Source organism: Equus asinus, chromosome 22, assembly GCF_041296235.1.
Source record: "Equus asinus isolate D_3611 breed Donkey chromosome 22, EquAss-T2T_v2, whole genome shotgun sequence".
Lineage (NCBI taxonomy): Eukaryota > Metazoa > Chordata > Mammalia > Perissodactyla > Equidae > Equus > Equus asinus.
This window is the reverse complement of record NC_091811.1, coordinates 18,018,664-18,036,241: the sequence shown is the minus strand read 5'-3', so window position 1 is coordinate 18,036,241 and position 17,578 is coordinate 18,018,664. Positions and strand designations below refer to the sequence as shown.

The 17,578-nt window shown below is 56.1% G+C and overlaps 1 protein-coding gene across 4 annotated transcripts; it reads right to left on the bottom strand.

The window, feature by feature from the left end:
* Positions 1–41: 41 nt before the first annotated feature.
* On the bottom strand, positions 42–17,287 carry PLEKHG6 (pleckstrin homology and RhoGEF domain containing G6). Of its 4 annotated transcripts, none has more exons than XM_070494105.1 (16): positions 17,150–17,287; positions 14,949–15,178; positions 13,519–13,674; positions 12,786–12,950; positions 12,365–12,460; positions 12,061–12,111; positions 11,632–11,781; positions 10,599–10,709; positions 10,297–10,446; positions 9,941–10,078; positions 9,538–9,657; positions 9,009–9,141; positions 8,780–8,895; positions 1,865–2,010; positions 467–1,165; positions 42–262 (listed from the first exon to the last, which is right to left on the bottom strand). In XM_070494105.1, exons 2-16 carry the CDS (start codon positions 15,084–15,086, stop codon positions 253–255), a joined length of 2,379 nt encoding a protein of 792 aa, XP_070350206.1. In that variant the 5' UTR covers positions 15,087–15,178; positions 17,150–17,287; the 3' UTR covers positions 42–252. The 4 variants fall into 4 exon arrangements, with proteins under 4 accessions (XP_070350206.1, XP_070350207.1, XP_014697214.1 ...); XM_070494106.1 differs by having other exon boundaries at positions 14,949–15,154; positions 17,150–17,273; XM_014841728.3 differs by lacking the exon at positions 17,150–17,287 and adding an exon at positions 16,625–16,764.
* Between the last annotated feature and the right edge of the window lie 291 nt (positions 17,288–17,578).

Here is a 17,578-nt window from a genome sequence, read left to right as displayed (position 1 = left end):
ATTCTCTTTCTTCCCACTCTCATGTAGTGATGACTGGGCAGTCGTTTTTATGTACAACTTTATGTGTGTTTATGGTACATAAATGTACTGCTCCTGATACCCAAGTCCTCTGAGCAGGAAGGGCAGGGTGCCTGGGCCAGGCTTCTCCGTGGGAAGTGTGGTCCTTGAGGTAGAGTCCAGGGGTGGGGTGGTGACCAGCACTCTTGGGGAGAGATTTCCTCCAGGAGAAATGCCAAAGGTCCTGAGTGGTCCTCACACTTCTCTGAGAAGAAAGGAGGTGGGTGTTAGATAAAGTCAGAAGTGGGGTGCAGGTGAGGCTCAGGGCCCTTCCCTGCCAAGGCCCTGCTCCGGTACCACCCTCCTTCTCTATGAGCTCCTCCCCACTGACCTCCTACTCTAGGACCCCTCCCCTCCATGCTAGCCTTCCCCTCGGCTCCCTCCCATGCCACCTCCCCTTCACACTTACGATGTGGACAGCGGGGTGTCCAGCTGTATGATGTGGGAGCCACGCATCCTCTGCAGTTGGATCCGCGTCAGCTTCCGAGGCCTGCTGTCCCCAGGCTCAGGGACACCCTCAATCCTTTGGCTGGCCAGTTCCTCCCGAATCTCTCTGAGCATGTCTTCAGCCCGGAGAGGGCGGTGGGAGGGGGTGCGGCCAGGTCCTAGGAAGAGGGACCCCTCTTCTTCCTCATCTCCTGAGGACTCCCAGGGGCTTTCCCCAGCAGAGTCAGCGTGGGTCGGGGAGGTGGGGAGCTGCCCCCGAAGTCGGGCCCTATGCAAGGTTTCCACTACCACGTTCCCTCCCACTGAGGTCCCATCTTCTTCCTCAGACCAGGTCGGTGGGTCTCCCCTGGGAAGACTGCCTCTTCTTTGGATACCTTCCTCCGGCAGTTCAGGGGCACTTCGGCGTTGAGGAGCTTGGGGGTTAGAAGGCCGGGGGCGCAGAGGAACATCTCGGAGGTCCATGGTGGAGAAAGTGAGGCGAGGGTCCCGCCGGAAGGCCCGCGAGCGTAGTCGGCTCAGTGGGGAGCGGGACCCCTCAGGGGAGCCTGGGATCAGAGTGCCATAGCCAGAGTCTGAGGTATCATCTGGTCCCGAGGGAGTGTCTTCATCCGTGTCTTCTGTCACCACCAGGTGGGGGATGATGGTCGAGATCCCAGGAGTCCTACAATCAATAGTGAATGGTAGGAGTCAGATTCTGAGGGGTCAAGTTCAAGTCCAGGAAGTCTCCCTTGATCGCTCCATCCAGAAATGGCCCCTCCTCCAAATTTATTTTGGTCTCACCTTTCTCTTGCCCTGAGGTTGTTTTTCTCATCTCGCTGGCTAGACTGGAAGCTCCGCTAAGGCATTTAAGCCATAGCCCCTGGTCCAGGACCTTGTATCAAGGAGGCGCTCAGGTGTTTCCTGAGGGGCTCCTGAGCTCCCCTGAGGTTACCTTCAGTGGATCTGTCGTCTCCTTCACCATGCTGCCAAACAGCTGAGTTATTCTGGGTGACCCCCTCACGCTCTCTGCAGATTTGGACTAGCTGAACCCTGCAGCTGCGACGTTGTGCAAATCCATACTGGCCTTCACTCTCCATCCCTGGCCTGGGAAGCCTGCTCCTCTCAGGGAGTTCATGCCACTTGTGCCTGTTTGCCTCGCCCTGTGCCATCCCTAGGCTGGCTGACCCCCTAGGCTGTCCCATGCGGCCCTTCGCACGGCTGGTGCCAACCTGTTCTACTCCGAGCTGTAGCTGGGTCCCTCAGTCTATTCCCAATCCCCTTACAAGGTGGACTGCCATTTCTCAGCCTTGTGGGTTCCACTTCTTTCCCTCCCTGACTGCACCCCCCACCTTGGGAGCCCTGTGGTCGCTGTGGGTCTTACCTCCCCTCTGCGCTGCTCTGAGAGCCCTCCAGCGAGGGTGTGGAGGGCCTGGTGCCCAGGGACTCCCGGTCCTGGTCCCGATAGAGGGCCAGGAGCTCCCTCTTCTGTTGGACGTACTCCTCTGCCTTCAGCTTTTGCAGGGTGACCTGGGGTGGCGATACGTTTCATTAAGAGCTCTCATTTATTGAGCACTTGCTGTATGCCAGGCACCACGCTAGGTGCTTTACATACATTATCTTGTTTAATCTTCACAACCACCCTGTGAGGCAGATATTATTTTTTACCCCTTTACTACTGAGAAATGGAGGCTGAGGTTAGGTAACTGCTGAGGTCATGCAGTAAGAAAGTGGGGTGAGGCAGGATTTGCACTCTGAGCCGGTCCTGGGGGTGGGTGGGTGAATAGAGGGCCCCTTTTCCTACCCGTACAGTTCTTCCTGCTTCTTATGCCCCTTTGGTAAGCTCTCTATCCTGTCTGTCTCCTCTTTCAGGAAGCCCTCCCTGATTGGTGGTGATGGTGGTATAAGTGCCGGGCCCTCAGGTTACTCTTTTTCCTACCACCAGGGTGGGCAGAGGCAGGCCCTGTTCTGGGCTGAGGACTCTGCTGTCCTTCAGAGATGAAAGCAGGATCATCTCAAGAATGAAGAGGATACATTATACAGTCATGTGTCGCTTAACAACAGGGGCACGTTCTGAGAAACGTGTCGTTAGGTGATTTCGTAGTTGTGCGAACATAATAGAGTGTGCTTCCACAAACCTAGATAGTATCGCCTACTACACACCTGGGCTATATGGTACTAATCTTACGGGACTGCAGTCATATGTGCGGCCCATCGTTGACTGAAACATCGTTATGCGGCACATGACTATTTTCTATCTTTCTCCCTCAACATTTTCATATTAGCGCCATCAGAATAAAATGGTGACATCTGAGAAGTGGTTTACAAAGCATCCCCACACGCACAGGGTCATTTGATACACACCGTGGGAAGCATGGCTGTTAGCCCATTTTACAGATGGAAAACAAGAGATGAAGGGACTTGCTCAAGGTGGCACAGGGTGAGAGAAGCAGACCTGGGACTGGGCTTTTTGCTGTGAGTCCTAGTTCAGCACTATTTTTCAAGGGCAGCTTCAAAGGGCAAAGCGTTACTAAAGGACAGCGTTCGTGGGGGTGGGGAAGGCAGCAGAACCTGAGAAGACTCAGGTCCAAGGTGGGGCTCGGCAAAAGGGAGGTGGCAGCTGCTGTGGGCAGGCTGATAACAGAACGCACTGGAGTGGCCGTATCATTGTTAAAATATTGAAGTCCTTCCGTGCTGGTAAGCAGAGGGCTGCTGTGGGAGCCTCCGCCTCCCTTTGCCCCGGACGACCCCGCCCCCAAGATCCAGCAGCTAGAGGGAGAGCAGCTGGCTCAGCAGGGGACCTAGGACCCTCCCCCCAGCTCCCCACAAAGCTCCGCTCGAATTGATTTGATGTCCATGTCATACTGGTTATTAAATATTTTGAATATCTCCCCAGCTTGAGGTCTAATGAACCAGCAACTCTTGGGCACCTGGACCTTCCCAAAGCCTGTCCAGAAATACAGGAGGGTAGCTGGGTCAGGACAAGAGACGTGGAGAAATGGATGAACAGGGATAGGAAAGTGACATCAAGCTTGTATTTCCCATTCTCCTTCCCCTGGCTCTGCAGTCAGCCTGGTGAGTGACAAAGCAGTGCAAAGATGCTTAGCAGTCTCATCAGACTGGGTTCCCTGGGCCAGAGCAAGGGGAGATGGGGCCTAGGGGCAGGAAACCAGCATGGGCCAGGTCCTGTGATCTGCCCCCTCGTCCTGTCCCCAGGCCTCATCTACCAGCTGCGCAGGAGGAGTGTGGGGGAGGAAGAGGAGACAGGAGGGCGGGAGAGGCCAGGGCGGGACTGGGGCAGCCTGCCTGTCCTGCTGAGATGTAGTGCCCTTTTCCCCACATGACCCAAGTTCAAGTTTGTGTTTGGGATATCCAGGATACAGACGGTGTGTGGAAGAAAAGAACTGGAAGGAAGTGGGGGTTGTCTGTAAAGAATATCCAATACCAGCATCTCTGCTAAACTTGCCTCTGGCCCCACCCAGGGAAGCAGCAGAGAGGTGGGAGACCTCAGGTACCAGGGGCCGGGGCTGTCTGAAGTGCCCCCAGCTACCCCAAAGCCTCCCCAACAACCCTGGGAGGGTTTTCTCAGCTTGGGTAAGAGGAGAGACGTGTTGGGGGCAGGGTGGGAAAGGAAGAGGAAATTGGTGCCTGAGCCAGAATGTGACACCCCCACAAAGCCGGGAAAAGGAAGGGAGGGCTCCCCTACACGATTCTTCTTCCTCTGCCCTGGTAGAGAACTGAAGCCTTGGGAGGAAATGCCTCCCCTCCCGCTGCCTCTGGAGTGGCTCCCAGATTTACCCACTTTCCTCCCGACGTCCCCACTATGGACGAAAGCCCATCTCTGGAAGGTGCCCACAGACTCTAAGCAGCAGATGCGCAGGCATTCCCCCAGCCAGCATGGGCCACCAGGCCCCACCCTCCAGCCTTTCTGCTAATGAGGACAATAACAAACATTTATGGAGCGCCCATTAAGTGCTGGGCCTGGTGCCAAGCAGCTGACAAATATAATTCTCCCGTCTGTCCTGCATGGTAGTTCCCATCATCGCTGCAATTCCCCAGATGGGGACGGGCTTGGAGAAGTGCAGGAACTCCGGCAAGAACACAGATAGCAACTGAGAGATGGGCTGGGGCGCCCTGGGAGCCTGGCTCTTTCCCTCCTTTCGTTTCTTGGCCTCTGTCTCTGACAGCTTTCTGTTCCCGTCACTGGTTCCTTTTCCTCTAGCCGCCCCTAAATATGGGCATTTCCCAAGATTCAGTCTCTCACCCCTTGAGAAGCTCAAGCCCTCGTGGTCAGATCCACGAGGAATAAATCTACATCTACGCTTCTGTAAGGGGGAGAAAAACAGTGTGACCCCTGGGGGCGGCTCTCTCAGGAGACCACTGGACATTCTACAGCCCTCTTCAGTTTATAAACACTGTTGGCAATTGAGAGAAGCAGTCCCCAAGAATGTGGTCTGAGACAATAGCAGGACACACTAATTTCGAGGTTTCAGTGTTCTTTGCCTTGTGAAGGGGGGCCAGAGCTTGTGCCCTGCTTGGCAGCATATCAGAAATGACTTCCTTACCTCTACTAGCCAGGAGGAGGACTACCGGGGGCTACATTAGTTTGCGTAATAAAATACCAACAATTTTTAGTGGTCTCCTGGGGGTTCTAAAGGGAGAAGGTGGGACCGGGGTGTCATCAGGCAACTGGGAACCAAAGGAAGAAGAGAAGGTTCTGACGGTGGGGGTGGTAAAGAAAGGAGGCTGCCTGCCAGTAAGGGCCCCCACCTGCTGTCCTGGGGAGTGGGGCTCCAGGAACCCAGAGGCTCGTTTCCGGTTTTGTCCTCTGCTCCTCACTTTCCCAGCCTTCAGTGCAACTCGATTAATCACTAAGAGTGATGTCAGTTGCCAGCCAGTCTGGCCTTGCGGACACTGTGTTTGGGCTGGGGAGAGTGGTGTGGAGGGCAGGCCCCTGCCACGCAGAGAGAGGGGACTCTGAGCGGGCCTGAAGCATGGGTCAGCAGATGGGAGACCGCTCTCATCACACCCCCAAGTGGCAGCCCTGCAGGGCTGGAGGATACAAGATCTTGAGGTTCCATCTTTCATCCTTATATCTTTTTTTATGGCAAAAACTTCATTTATTTTTTACTCTCCTAATTCAGAATTTTTAAAAAAAATTTGGTGAGGAAGATTGGCCCTGAGTTAACATCTGTTGCCAATCTTCCTCTTTTGGCTTGAGGAAGATTGCCCCTGAGCTAACATCTGTGCCCATCTTCCTCCACTTTATATGTAGGATGCCACCACAGCACGGCTTGGCCAGCATGGCTTGGCCAGCATGGCTTTGTGATCTGAAACCTCGAACCCTGGGCTACTGAAGTGGAGCGTGCGAACTAAACCAATATGCCACCAGGCCGGCCTCCCAGAATTTTTAATACAGTACTTAAACTGAGACCACGCTCTGGTTTTCCTTTTCTCACATAAGCTTTCCACATTATGACACAGTATCATAGAAAAGACTGTGGGAAGAATGCTTAAAATTATTTAAACTACAAGACTATTTTCACCCTTTCTCAAAAGTTTCAGAGGCCCTAATATGCTAATGACAAATCATTATTATCTATTCATTAAAGTGAGCCCTATGAGAACCACTAATTTGATTTAAACTCTTTAAAAATAATGAAGTTGCATTCTTTAGAAATAGTCTACACTAGCATTTCTTTCCTTGTTCAAATGCCTTTTCTTTTTTTTTAAATTGAGGTGTAGTTGACATATAATACTATATTAGTTTCAGGTGTACAACGTAATGATTTAATATTGGGATGTATTATGAAACGACCACCACAATAAGTCTAGTTAACATCTGTCACCATACATTGTTACAATTTTTTTTCTCTTGTGATGAGAACTTTTAAGATCTACTCCCTTAGCGACTTTCATATTATTAGCAACTATTTCTCAGCTGAGCTCCAGGTCTGCGTTTCCATATTTCCAAAAGCCCCTAGGGTGTCTGCACTGGGCTGTCTCCCACCACCTCATCCCCAAGTGCTTCTGTTGAAAACTAAATATTACCACCCTAGCCTCCCCTCTCCCAGGAAGCAACAACTAAACAAACGGTTTCTCTTTCCAATAATTTCGTTGCTGTCAGGGGTGCCTTTGCCAAGGCCGTCTCTCCAGCAAGAACCCTGGGAGGCACATCATGTCTGTCCCTGCAGACCTGAGTTACCGAGGATTCACCCAGAGCTGGCGTCATGCTGCCTGTTTAATCTGAATGATTCCTTTGAACCTTCCGTACGAGGCAAGGACTGCTATTATGTGCAGCCATTTTCAGGTGGAGAAATGGGAAGCTCAGGGAGGCCACATGGCTCACCGTCGCTCAGCAGGGTAGGAAGAGGTAGAAGTGATATCTGACCCGAGATTTTCGTGCACTCTGTCAGTCTAGGCTGTCAACCACAGTCTCCCTAAGGCTCTTCTTCCCCTTCCTTCTTCTTTCGCCCCTTTCTTCTCCCTTCTTTTTTTTCTTTTCTGCAATGTGGCCCTAAGGCCATGGCACTGAACCTCAGTGTTTCACAGCCACACTCTCGTACAGTAAATCTCCTGCCACCAACCTCTCCCTTCTCAGCCCACCTGTCACTCTGCCACCTGACACTTCAAGACAGAACACAGTGATTTCACCCTGGCATACCCTTGCTCAAGGATCTCTGGTGGCTCTCTCTTGTCAACCCAGTTCAGTTCAGTCTCGTCCAGTCCACACTCTTCGGTAGCTCTTGGGGTCCTGTAGAACCTGGCCTCTCATCACTCGCTCACACAAACCCTTTGCTCCAGACTCAGACAGACATGGTCACTGTCCCCAAATAAATCCAACCCAGTTGCCACCTTGAGTCTTCTGCTCATGGTCTTCCCCATCCTTAAAAGTCCAACTCAAATCTCCGCTCTCCTCTGGCCATTCGGCTTCTGTAGTGGATTGAACAGTGGCCCCAGAAAGACGTGTCCAGGTCCTAACCCTGAGAACCTGTGAGCGTGACCTTATTTGGATAAAGGGTCTTTCCAGAGACCCTAAGTTAAGGATCCTAAGTTAAGGATCTCAAGATGAGCTCCTGCTGGATTTGGGCAGGCTCTAAATCTAATGACTGAGGTCTTCATAAGAGTCAGGACAGAGCGATTTGGACACAGAGACACACAGAGAGGAAGGCGACGTGGGGACAGAGGCAGAGTGGAGTGATGTTGCCACCGCTAAGGGACACCTGGAGCTACCAGAAGCTGCAAGAGGCAATGACAGATTCTCCTCCAAGGCTTTAGAGCCTTGGAGAGGAAGTGCGGCCCTGCCGACACCTTGATTTCCAGCTTCTGGCCTCCAGACTGGGAGAGAATAAGTTTCTGTTGATTTAAGCCCCACTTAGTGGGAACCACTACAGCTCCACTCGCATCTCTCTTCTTCTGAAGTCCTCTAGCTTTTATCACGTACATCTGCCCACGTCACTCCCTGGTTAAACACCTTCACTGGCTCTGTGTCATCTGTAGGACAAAGTTCAAGTTCCTTGAGATGGGCACGATCTGGTGGCGCCTACCTCCCAGCCTCTCTGCTGCTACGCGTGCCCTTCTGCTTTATGCCCTAGAGATACAAGCTACTAGGCCGGGGGTTCTCTCAACGGACGCAACTGGTTCATATTTCTGACCTCTGCACAGTCTGTTTCTCCATTTGGAATACCTTTCCCGCCCACTCTTGTTGATGTACTCGTAGATATCCCGCAGAAGGTGCTCAGACAATAGCTCTTCTGTGAAGGCTTCACCGCGTACCCTCCCTCTGCACTGTGCCCTTCCAACCAAGCCACCAGACAGAGTGAATTACTCTCTTCTTGGTCCTAGTTCCTTTCTGTGTACATGTTTCTATGATTTCTCTTATTATTATTATTCTATTATTTCTATTATTTGTATACTCGTTTGTCCAGCTAGGCTGCAGCGCACATTCCTTGAGGGCGGGAATGGTGTTCTATTCTTTTCTGATTCCCTAGCACCTAGCCAGTGCCTGCACCCAGCAAGGGCTCTGTTAATGTCTGTTGAATGGAACTTCAAGTGTAGAAGTTAATTGTTTCAGGGTATAATTGTTTAGGGGATGCTGTCTGGGGCTGTCCCAGGGACTAGCACAGTAGCTGGCCAGGCTTTCTTCAGATGGTCAAGGCTGCGTCTCTCTCTTGAGGGCACACCTAGGGGCTAGAGGTCTGAACCTGCATCCACCTCAGCCTCTCCTCCTCTTCCCCTCTTGTGCTCCCGTTTCTCCGGGAGCCCCGACCGTTCCTCCCCATGCCTGGTTTTCACATACCTGGGCCTGCTGCGTCTTCTCCAGCCACCGGGCACGATCTGCAGGACTGGGACAATGCACAGTGAGGGCAGTGGAGACACACTGGAATTCAGTGAGGTGGATCACCAGGAAGCTGTCTGGGTGGAGAAGGTCTGCTTCAAGGGCCGGACCTTATTTGATCACCATCCCGACTTCCCCCTCCCTTTGTCAAGAGGAAAGGAGAAGGGAAGGGGCCCCGCAGGAGACATACTAGGGTCTCGGAGGGGTTGGCACACAAGCTTCTCCAGCATGAGTGGGGGGCGGATGACCTTGGCTTTGTCTGCTTTGCGTTGGGGCTTGGTCACCAGGAGCATGTCGGAGAAGAGGAACAGGTACACGTCCAGCTGGGGTCATGCGTAGGAGAGAGAGACAAGGGTCAGCTGGAGCAGGGGGAAGGGCTGGACAGGGATGGGGGCTCATGCGCGGGTGTGAATTGCATGGGTGCACAGGTGCACAGGGACAAGCACAGAACTGTGGGATGCTAGAGCTGGAAGGGGTGTCAATTTGGCCCCATCTCTCGCTTTAAAGGCAGAGAAAGTGGCTGACTCAGGGACATACAGACAACCAGAGCTTAGCTGGAACCATGTCCTCTTCCCAGTAGACACACAGACACACAGACACACACACACCTCTTCTCCCATTTCCCGCTTTTCTGACTCTTATCCTGTCTCCATCATCTCCCTGTTCTTTCTCTGCAGTTCATCTCCCATCTTCTCCGCTCCTCCCCACAGCTCTCTCACCTTCCCTTCTCGCCCCTCTTTCACCCGCACGGGTCCTTCCAGCAACAGCTGCCTGGTGTGCTCGGGAGCAACCCCCAGCATGGGTGACGTCAGGTCCAGGGTGGAGAATGGACGCAGGTTCTGAGCGATACAGAGAGGAGAGGATCAGGGACTGGGTGGGGCTTGTCTCTACCTCTCAGCTAAGGTGGTTCTTGGTTCTGTCACCAGCCCCTTCTCTTCCTGGTCCTTCCTGTCTGGGATGGAGAGGAAGCATCCCAGTGCCTCCTCTTCACCCTTTTGAACTCCGCCCCTTGAACGCTCACACCCCTCTGTGGTGCCTCTGCCCCCTCCCCCGCAGGCCTCTGCTTCACCCGTTTGCTTGGGGACCTTGCTTCCGGGGCCCCTTCCCTCTGCCCTCTCTCACCTTCTCCACCTCCTCACTGGACGGCTCCAGCACCTCGTATGGCCCAATGCGTTGGGCTGCAGCCACCAAACTCTCCTGCTCTTCGCCCTGGCGGACCTGCTTATTGATGTGTCGCAGGAATGACTCCACAGCTGCAATCTAGGTGAAGGCAGGTGGGTGGAAGGAGGAACAGCTTAGTTCCTCACCCTGTCCATCCCACCCCATCACTGGCAGCCACAGCATTCCAACACAGACTGGCCAGTCAGTGCCACATGGTCACATGCATATGAAGAACGAGACCCTCAAGGGTTCATGGATATCAGTTCCCACGCACCAGCCCCCAACTCCCAAGGGTACTGGCCCACCAGGCCCCCTACCATGGCGTGCAGGGCCTCTTGGGCTCGTGCCTCAGGGCTCCTCTTGAGCACAGCCTGGAGCAGCAGCGGGTACTTGGTGATGCGCTGGTGGGGCTTGATGAGCAAGTCACCCAGGGTCTGCCTCCCCGAGCGCTTGTGCTTCTCACACCACTGCCAGGGAAGGTGGGCAGGGGGTCAGGGGTCTGCAGGATCCCTCCTGACCCACCCTAGTGATGAACTCAGCCTTGGACCCAGCTGGAGACCAGGGATGACCTGGTTGTGTAAGGACCCCCCGCTTCCCTAGGCACCCCGCTCGCTCCTACCTGCACGAAGGCATTGAAGAGCGGGTTATTGTCTTGCTGCTCCCGGGCGTAAGCCATGGTCTGCTTCACTCGCAGGCAGTACTGGATGTAGGGCTGAAACCGCTGGCTGAACTGGAGGAACAGATATGGGGGGAGGGGAGCAGGCAGGGGGAGAATGTCATGAGATACAGGCTCCAGCTGCAGAATGTGGAGAGCGGGGCAGGCCGAGAGCCTCTCAGACCCTTAGTCCAGCTCTTGCCAATCCCGACCTCCCGTGACGGCTCTTCCCCATGACTTCCAGCCCCCTCTCTCCGGATTCCAAGGAGGACTGGAGGTTCTGAGAGGTCCACCCACTGCTGCTCCCACCCACAGCCCCTGCTGTGCCCTGCTGCTCTGGACTCACTCCCACCATCAATAATTCAGCTGGAACGTTTTCAGGACACTGCAGATCCCATTTCACCCCCATGGTGGGGTGGTGACCTGAGGCTTGCCTAGAAGCTCTGTTCCTGTGGAAGGGGCCACTTAAGGCTCCCAGGAGATTGTCCCCCTACCTTTCTACCCCATTCCAACTCAGCAAGGCCCACGTTTTCCTGGGTGGGTAAAACTGGAAGAAAGTCTGGTGCTAGGCTTCTTGCTTTCTCTCATCACACTTCTCCACGCTCTGGGTGCCCCTGTGGCCTGCACACCCTCCTCCCAGCCCGCTAAGGCATGCCTCGCTCAGGCCCCATTCTTGCTTTCTGCTGTTTGTCAAAGGATCTCTGTTCAAGAAGTAAGATTTTACAGCGGCTAAGAGCTTAGGTATAGCCCTTTCCTGAAATAGCTGCACTTTCATTTCACAAGGTGCTCAGAAGCCTGAAAAGCCTTTGGGACAGAGGCCATACTTGTGGAATGAAGGGCAGGAGGTACGGTGATCTTGTGGGGGAGGGGCTGTGCCCTTGGACCCCCTCGAGTCACGGAAGGATTCCAGGCGAATGGGCATGCCCTGCACACAGGAACTCCTTCGGGCTCTCCCAGTCTCGCCCCCATCCAGACACAGCCCTCCACCATGGCTCACCATCAGAAAGCCATTTTGCAGGCTGATAGGGTCCAGAGGCCGGCCTGAGGCTCGAGTCTCCCCCAGGGTAGGCCCCAGCACCTCTTCCCAAAAGCTGTGGTGGGCTCGAATCAGGCTGGGGACGTTTCCAAACAGGGTCTCAGCTGACACCTGGAGGAGGGAGCAGAACTTGGCCACATGCCTCGGCAGGTCACCATCAGGCAGTACTGGTCATGGACAAGCAAGACAGCTAAGCTTGGAGAGTGGTGGTGGGGTAGGACCTGCTGTCTGCTTGGAGCAGGAAGGGGAGTAGGGAAGGCAGGGGTGTCCTAGAAAAAGGGGCAGTGGAAATGCGGACTGGGTGGCCTGGAGAGCTCTCTGTGACCCCACCCCAACTCCCCGGGCTCCGAGCTGGGATGTACCAGGCTCCCCTCCTGAGCGCCCACTCACTTCGTTCAGCAGTCCCACTCGCTGCAAGTTCAGCAAACCGGCAGCCAGGAGCTGGATGTAGGGGGAGATAATGGGCTCAGCTCTTGGGACCCCAGCCCAGCCCTTCAAGGCATCCCCACCCCCAGCTTCAGTGCTGCTAACCTCTCTCCCAAGATCCCCAGGGCTCAAATCAGGGGCATCTCTCGGTATCCTGTGCCTCCATCCCCCAACAACCCTGCCCTTCTGCTCTGGGAGAATGGGGATATGCGGGGGGTAGATGGGCAAACGGCTGGGGTGGGGCCAGGGCTGGGGCTGAGGGGCTCACATCCGTCATGATCTTGAGCTTTCGCACGTAGACCAGCTCGGTGGTCAGGAGCTCCCACAGTGCTTCCTGCTGGTGGCAGAGCTCCCGGGTCATCTCCTGGGGCCGGGAGAGGGCTGGTTCAGTTGGGGAACGGAGACAAGAAGAGCAGCTAGCATTCCTTAAATACTACTGGCTCTCCTTCATAGACGACCTTTTAGTCCTCAAACCGGTCCTCCAGTGTGTAGGGGTCTTATTCCCACTTTACAGATGAAGCGACCGGGGCTCCAAGAGCTTTGCTGTCTTGACCAAGATCTCACTACCAGGATTTGAACTCAGAGCAAGATGTCTCCAAACGCTTTCCTCACATGACCTCACTTCCTGAGGGCTTTCCCTGTGTCTGTAACACCACCAGGACGGAACAGAGACCAAGTTACAGGCCCACCTTGTGCCCAGGCACCAGCTCCTTCCAGGACTTCTCGATGGTCAGGCCTGTGTCGCCACCCTCTCCTATCTCCCAGTGCCGCCGGTCCTCAGGGGGCAGGCGGGGCATCCCAAACATGCTGAATGTGTGCAGCCTCACCTCCAGCTCGTGGGCCCTGGTGACTTCCTGGGGAGCCAAGAAGGGGATCAGTCCTGTCACATCCTGGGCACCCAGCCCACCTGGCCCAAGAGGGCTGTGTATGTGTGTGTGTGTGTGTGTGCCTGTCTATCTGGGAGGTGGCAAGCAGCACTGAGTGTGAGTGGGGACATAGAGGCCTGGGGCACAGGGATGGACCTCAGCAGGGATTACTGGGGAAAGGGCGTTGCTGGAAAACGGATGGAAAGGCACCTTGGTCTGCAGAAAGGTCCGTGGACAGAGGGGCCTGACCTGGGCTCCCTGACCAGAAAGGTGCCTTCCAGAGGTTTCCCGAGATAGAACCCTTCAGAGGGACTTCCAGGTGGAGACCAGAACAGTCTCAGGGAACCAGTGGTCTCAGGCAACATTTTCACATTTGCCCATAAAACGGACATCTTTATGAGGCCACATAGCTTAGAGATGCATCCCTGAGGGGGTCTCTAGACAGAGCTGACTGTGGCTTCTTGGAGGGGCTGCCCATGATCTCGGCTCGGATCCTCTGTGGAGGATGTCACAGCGCAGGCTGTGAGTGTGGGGAGGAGAGGATAGGGACCATTACCTTGAGCTTGGGGGAGTGAGGTGGGCCAACCCCAAAGTGGACTCCATGCCTCTTCTCGGACTCCTGTTCTCGCAACCGCATGGGAGACAAGCCTCGGGCTTGGCCGGAACCCTTGGCAAAGGGGACATAGTCTTGGAGGCGCCGGCGACTGAGATCCTGGGGAGGAGTAGGGAAAGTTCTGGGGGGTGCCTTCTTTCCCCCAGAAGTTCCAGAGAGGTAGTGGGGGCCTGGATTGGCTCTAGATGGTGTCCCCCACCGCTGCAAGTTGGGCTGGCTCACCTCTCCCCTCAAACCAGTTTGGTGTGAGCCACTCCTGCCCTGAGTCACAGCAGCTGCTGCCAGAGAGGCCTAGGGAGTTGGGCAGAGATGGGCCAACCTGGCTCCCCAAGTGGGCCCGGGGGCAGAAGCAGGGCCCTCCTCCGGAGCAGCAGCACAGGCACACACATGCCTGGGCTGTGGCATGTACCCCTAGTGTCTGTCCGCTCGCACGTGTGCTCCCTGTACCACGGGCTTGCACATGCAACGCACGGTGCACACTGCCCTCTGGGTCCCTCACATCTTCCCGTGTCTGTGAACAGTCTCCCTTGCATGTGGGGATGATGACACACACATGTGCAGCCTCCTCCCCAGGGGGATTCAGCCTGTGTCCTATCCAGTGGGAGTGGCTGCCCTTCTGTGTGAGAAGTTGAGGCCACGGCCACAAGTCTCTTCCCAGGCAGGCCTGGTCACATTCCTTGACCTGCCTGTGGCCTGACTTACCCACATACTTCCCAGTCTCCCTTCCCGCCCTCAGCCTAGGAGAGTCCCCAGCTGTCCTCCCTGTCTCCCCAGTGCCAAATCCTCATCCAGTAAGGCAGGGGATACCCCCAGCCGGAAGCAGAACTGTTCTCAAGGTGGAGGGAAGCCTGAGGGCTGAGGGAAAGACCGCGGGGCCTCCACACCCCTTTCCTTGGTCAGCACTGGAGGTGGGCCAGGAGGGTGGAGTTGGGGTGCAGCCCCACACCCCTCCCCTACTTGTAGAGTAGGGACACCCTGAACCTTTGCTCTTCCTCCAGCCCTGACTCAGAGGGAGGCAATTCTCAGACCCCACAGGCTCCTCCCAAGTAGAGGCGGGAGTCTGGGAGGTGCTAACCCAGGGCTTGGTGACCTCTCCCTGAGCTCCATGCCTCGGACTTGTCTCACAGCACCTCTCTGAGGACCTGGCTTCTCCTGGCTCTCTGCCTCGCCTGCCCCAGCTGTCTGGGATGGGTGCAGACTCTTGGGAGCCTGGCCTAGCCCTGGCCTCCTCTCCCTCACAACCCAGGAAAGAAGCCAGGGATGAGGGACAGGAATAGAGCAGCCCACGAACCTGCAAGGGGACAGAGACTTGAAAGCTGAGTGTCATCGTTCTTGCCCCCCCAGGTCACTTTTAGGGCGCAGCCTGGACTCACCAGCACGAGGCCGCCTCGGGGATAGAGACCGCCAGCAGCATTCTGGGCAGAGGCCCGATGCCGGCCCCCATAAGCCTCAATGCGGGAGGCCACGAGTCCTTGGAGGGGACCTTCATCTGGAGGATGAAAGGTCTGCATCCCTTTTCGCCTGGGTCACCTCCAAAGCGTCATAACTCTGATGTCCAGAAGAGAGGGGTCCCTTGAGGCTGCAAAGAGAAAATAAAGAGGGGCTGGCCCCGTGGCCGAGTGGTTAAGTTCGCGCGCTCCGCTGCAGGCGGCCCAGTGCTTCGTTAGTTCGAATCCTGGGCGCCGACATGGCACTGCTCATCAGACCACGCTGAGGCAGCGTCCCACATGCCACAACTAGAAGAACCCACAACGAAGAATACACAACTATGTACCGGGGGGCTTTGGGGAGAAAAAGGAAAAAATAAAATCTTTAAAAAAAAAAAAAAAAAAGAGAAAATAAAGAGATGGAAGGGCCAGTCTTGATCAGGGAGTGGCACTAGGCTTGGAGACCAAAGCAGTGGGGATGGGAAGGGAAAGAGGATGGAGTGGGAGAAGAGAGGGCCAAGGGCTTGGTCTCTTGTTGGAAGAGCGTGGCTGCGTCAGCTATGACTTGGTGGGGTGGGGTATGCCCTCACATGCTGAGTAGAAAGGCCCTTGGAGCTACACCTCCCCCCTCACACGTGCGCCTATTTGGGGTGCGAGCTCCCAGGCTGGCCTCGTAGGATGCTGTAGTCCAAAGAGTTGCCGAGAGCAAGGGTCACGGACAGGTCTCCAGCTTCCTGGATGCTCCCAGGTGGGAGGGTTCCCCTTGCACCTAGTTACACCCTCCCCTTCCCTATATGGGGGTGCCGGGGGGGGGGGCAAGCCACAGGGAGGCCTGGGGTGGGGGCGTGGGGTGGCTGGAGACTGCCACCTGTTTTTGTACAGGCTGCAAGCTAAGAATGCTTTTTACATGTTTAGTTGAAAAAGATCAAAGGAAGAATAACATTTTACAACACACGAAAATTATATGAAATTCACATTTCAGTGTCCATAAATACAGTTTTATTGGAATGCAGCCACATTTACTTATTTACAATTGTTTATGACTGCTTTCCTGCTAGTTGTGACGGAGACAGCACAGGCTTCAAAGTCTAAAGTAGTTACCATTGGCCCCTTTCCTGATAAGTTTGCCAGCCCCTTCCCTGGACCCTCATGGCCACAGACAAGGAGGCAAAGGAGGGCCAGTTGTCAGCCCGCTTCCTTAGAGACACCAAGGGGAAGCGGGCTGTGTCGTCTTCCCCTGCCCCTGGAAAACCTCCACGGAGCGGGCAGCCAGGTGTGGGGCTCCATCCTTCCCCTAACCCTGGATAGAGGAACCACCCTCTGAGTGGGCAGGGCCTGGAGAGGAGAGGCCTCCTAAACAGACGCTGGGCCCCTCCCGGTGGGCCCGAGGCCCCTGCCCAGCCCTCCTCTTAGGGTTTCTCTGATTTATGAGCAGCAGAGGAAAACGTTCACGGCCTCCCAGGCCCCCTCCCCAAAATCTTCTCTCCAAGGTCTCTGTCTTCCTTTCCCTCTTCCTACCCACGGTCCTTTTTGAGCTTTGACTCCCTTCCTCTCTCGCCCCGCGCCCCCCGCCCCCTACCCGCCCCGCCCCGTCCCGTCCGCCCGGCCCTCCTGCCGCTCACCTGGGCGCGCAGGTGTCCCGGCGCCCGCGGCCCGCGCTGTCCGCCCCGGCCCGCGGGGCTCCCGGCGGCCGCCGGCTCCCGCAGCGATGCCAGCCCGGCTGCCGGCCTGGGTCTGGGATCGAGCGGCCCGCACGACCCGGGCAGCGCAGGACCGGGCGGGGAGGCAAGGTGGCGGGAGAGGGGCGGGGACGCGGGCTGGCACCGCCCTCTCACGGCCGGCACCAGACCGGCCGCTCCGCGCGGACGTTTTTGCGGCCCTGGGGACCCAGGGGCCCCTGCCGGGGACGCGGCCACCATCCTCCCCGAGCAAGGAGAGCGCACTTCTCGGGACCCCCTCCCCGTATTTCCTTCGCCCCCGAACTCACCACCCAGCCGGTCCGGGCGGAAGGGCTGGGACCGCCTGGCGCCCTCCCCTCCTGGCCAGACCCCCGCGAGGCACCAGAGCAATAAGGCACAAATGCGGGGCTGGGCGCCGCCGCAAGCAGCGGCGGCGGTAAGGACCGAGAGATCGGGGCAGAAGCTCACCTCGCTTTCTGTGTGCAGTGACTGGCCGGCTATTCCCTCCTCCCCTTGCCTATCTTCCTCCTTCGACCAGGCAGGGGAGCGGGACTGCCAGCAGAAGGGGCGTGGGGGCCCAGGGACCCCTCGAGGCGCTCACACCACTCTCTGGCCGCGGAGTCCAAAGTGTGACCCTTATCTCTCCCTTGCTTGCCCTGGCCATCCAGTGGAAGACTGGACTTTGCCTTTACTCCATGGATGGCGCCTGGTGCCAGGCTGAGGCCTGATCCAACACCTCTCCCATTACCTAGGACGGGCAGTGGGAGGACAGGGGTATCAGATGGGGGCACCCTCACCCTTCACTGGCAAACGGGCATACTCCAGGCTTCACAAGGGCATTCCCAGCACCGACGGGAGCTGCTAAAATAGACACTGTTCAAGGAAGGCACTTGCTGG

Excerpts from the sequence above, each read along its gene's own strand:
- PLEKHG6 (XM_070494105.1), bottom strand. The coding sequence starts at position 15,086 with ATGCAGACCTTTCATCCTCCAGATGAAGGTCCCCTCCAAGGACTCGTG. Across the intron at positions 12,461-12,785 it reads AGCTGGTGCCTGGGCACAAG|GAGATGACCCGGGAGCTCTG; the intron begins GTGGGCCTGTAA and ends TCCCGGCCCCAG. Across the intron at positions 10,079-10,296 it reads AAGAGGCCCTGCACGCCATG|ATTGCAGCTGTGGAGTCATT; the intron begins GTAGGGGGCCTG and ends GCCTTCACCTAG.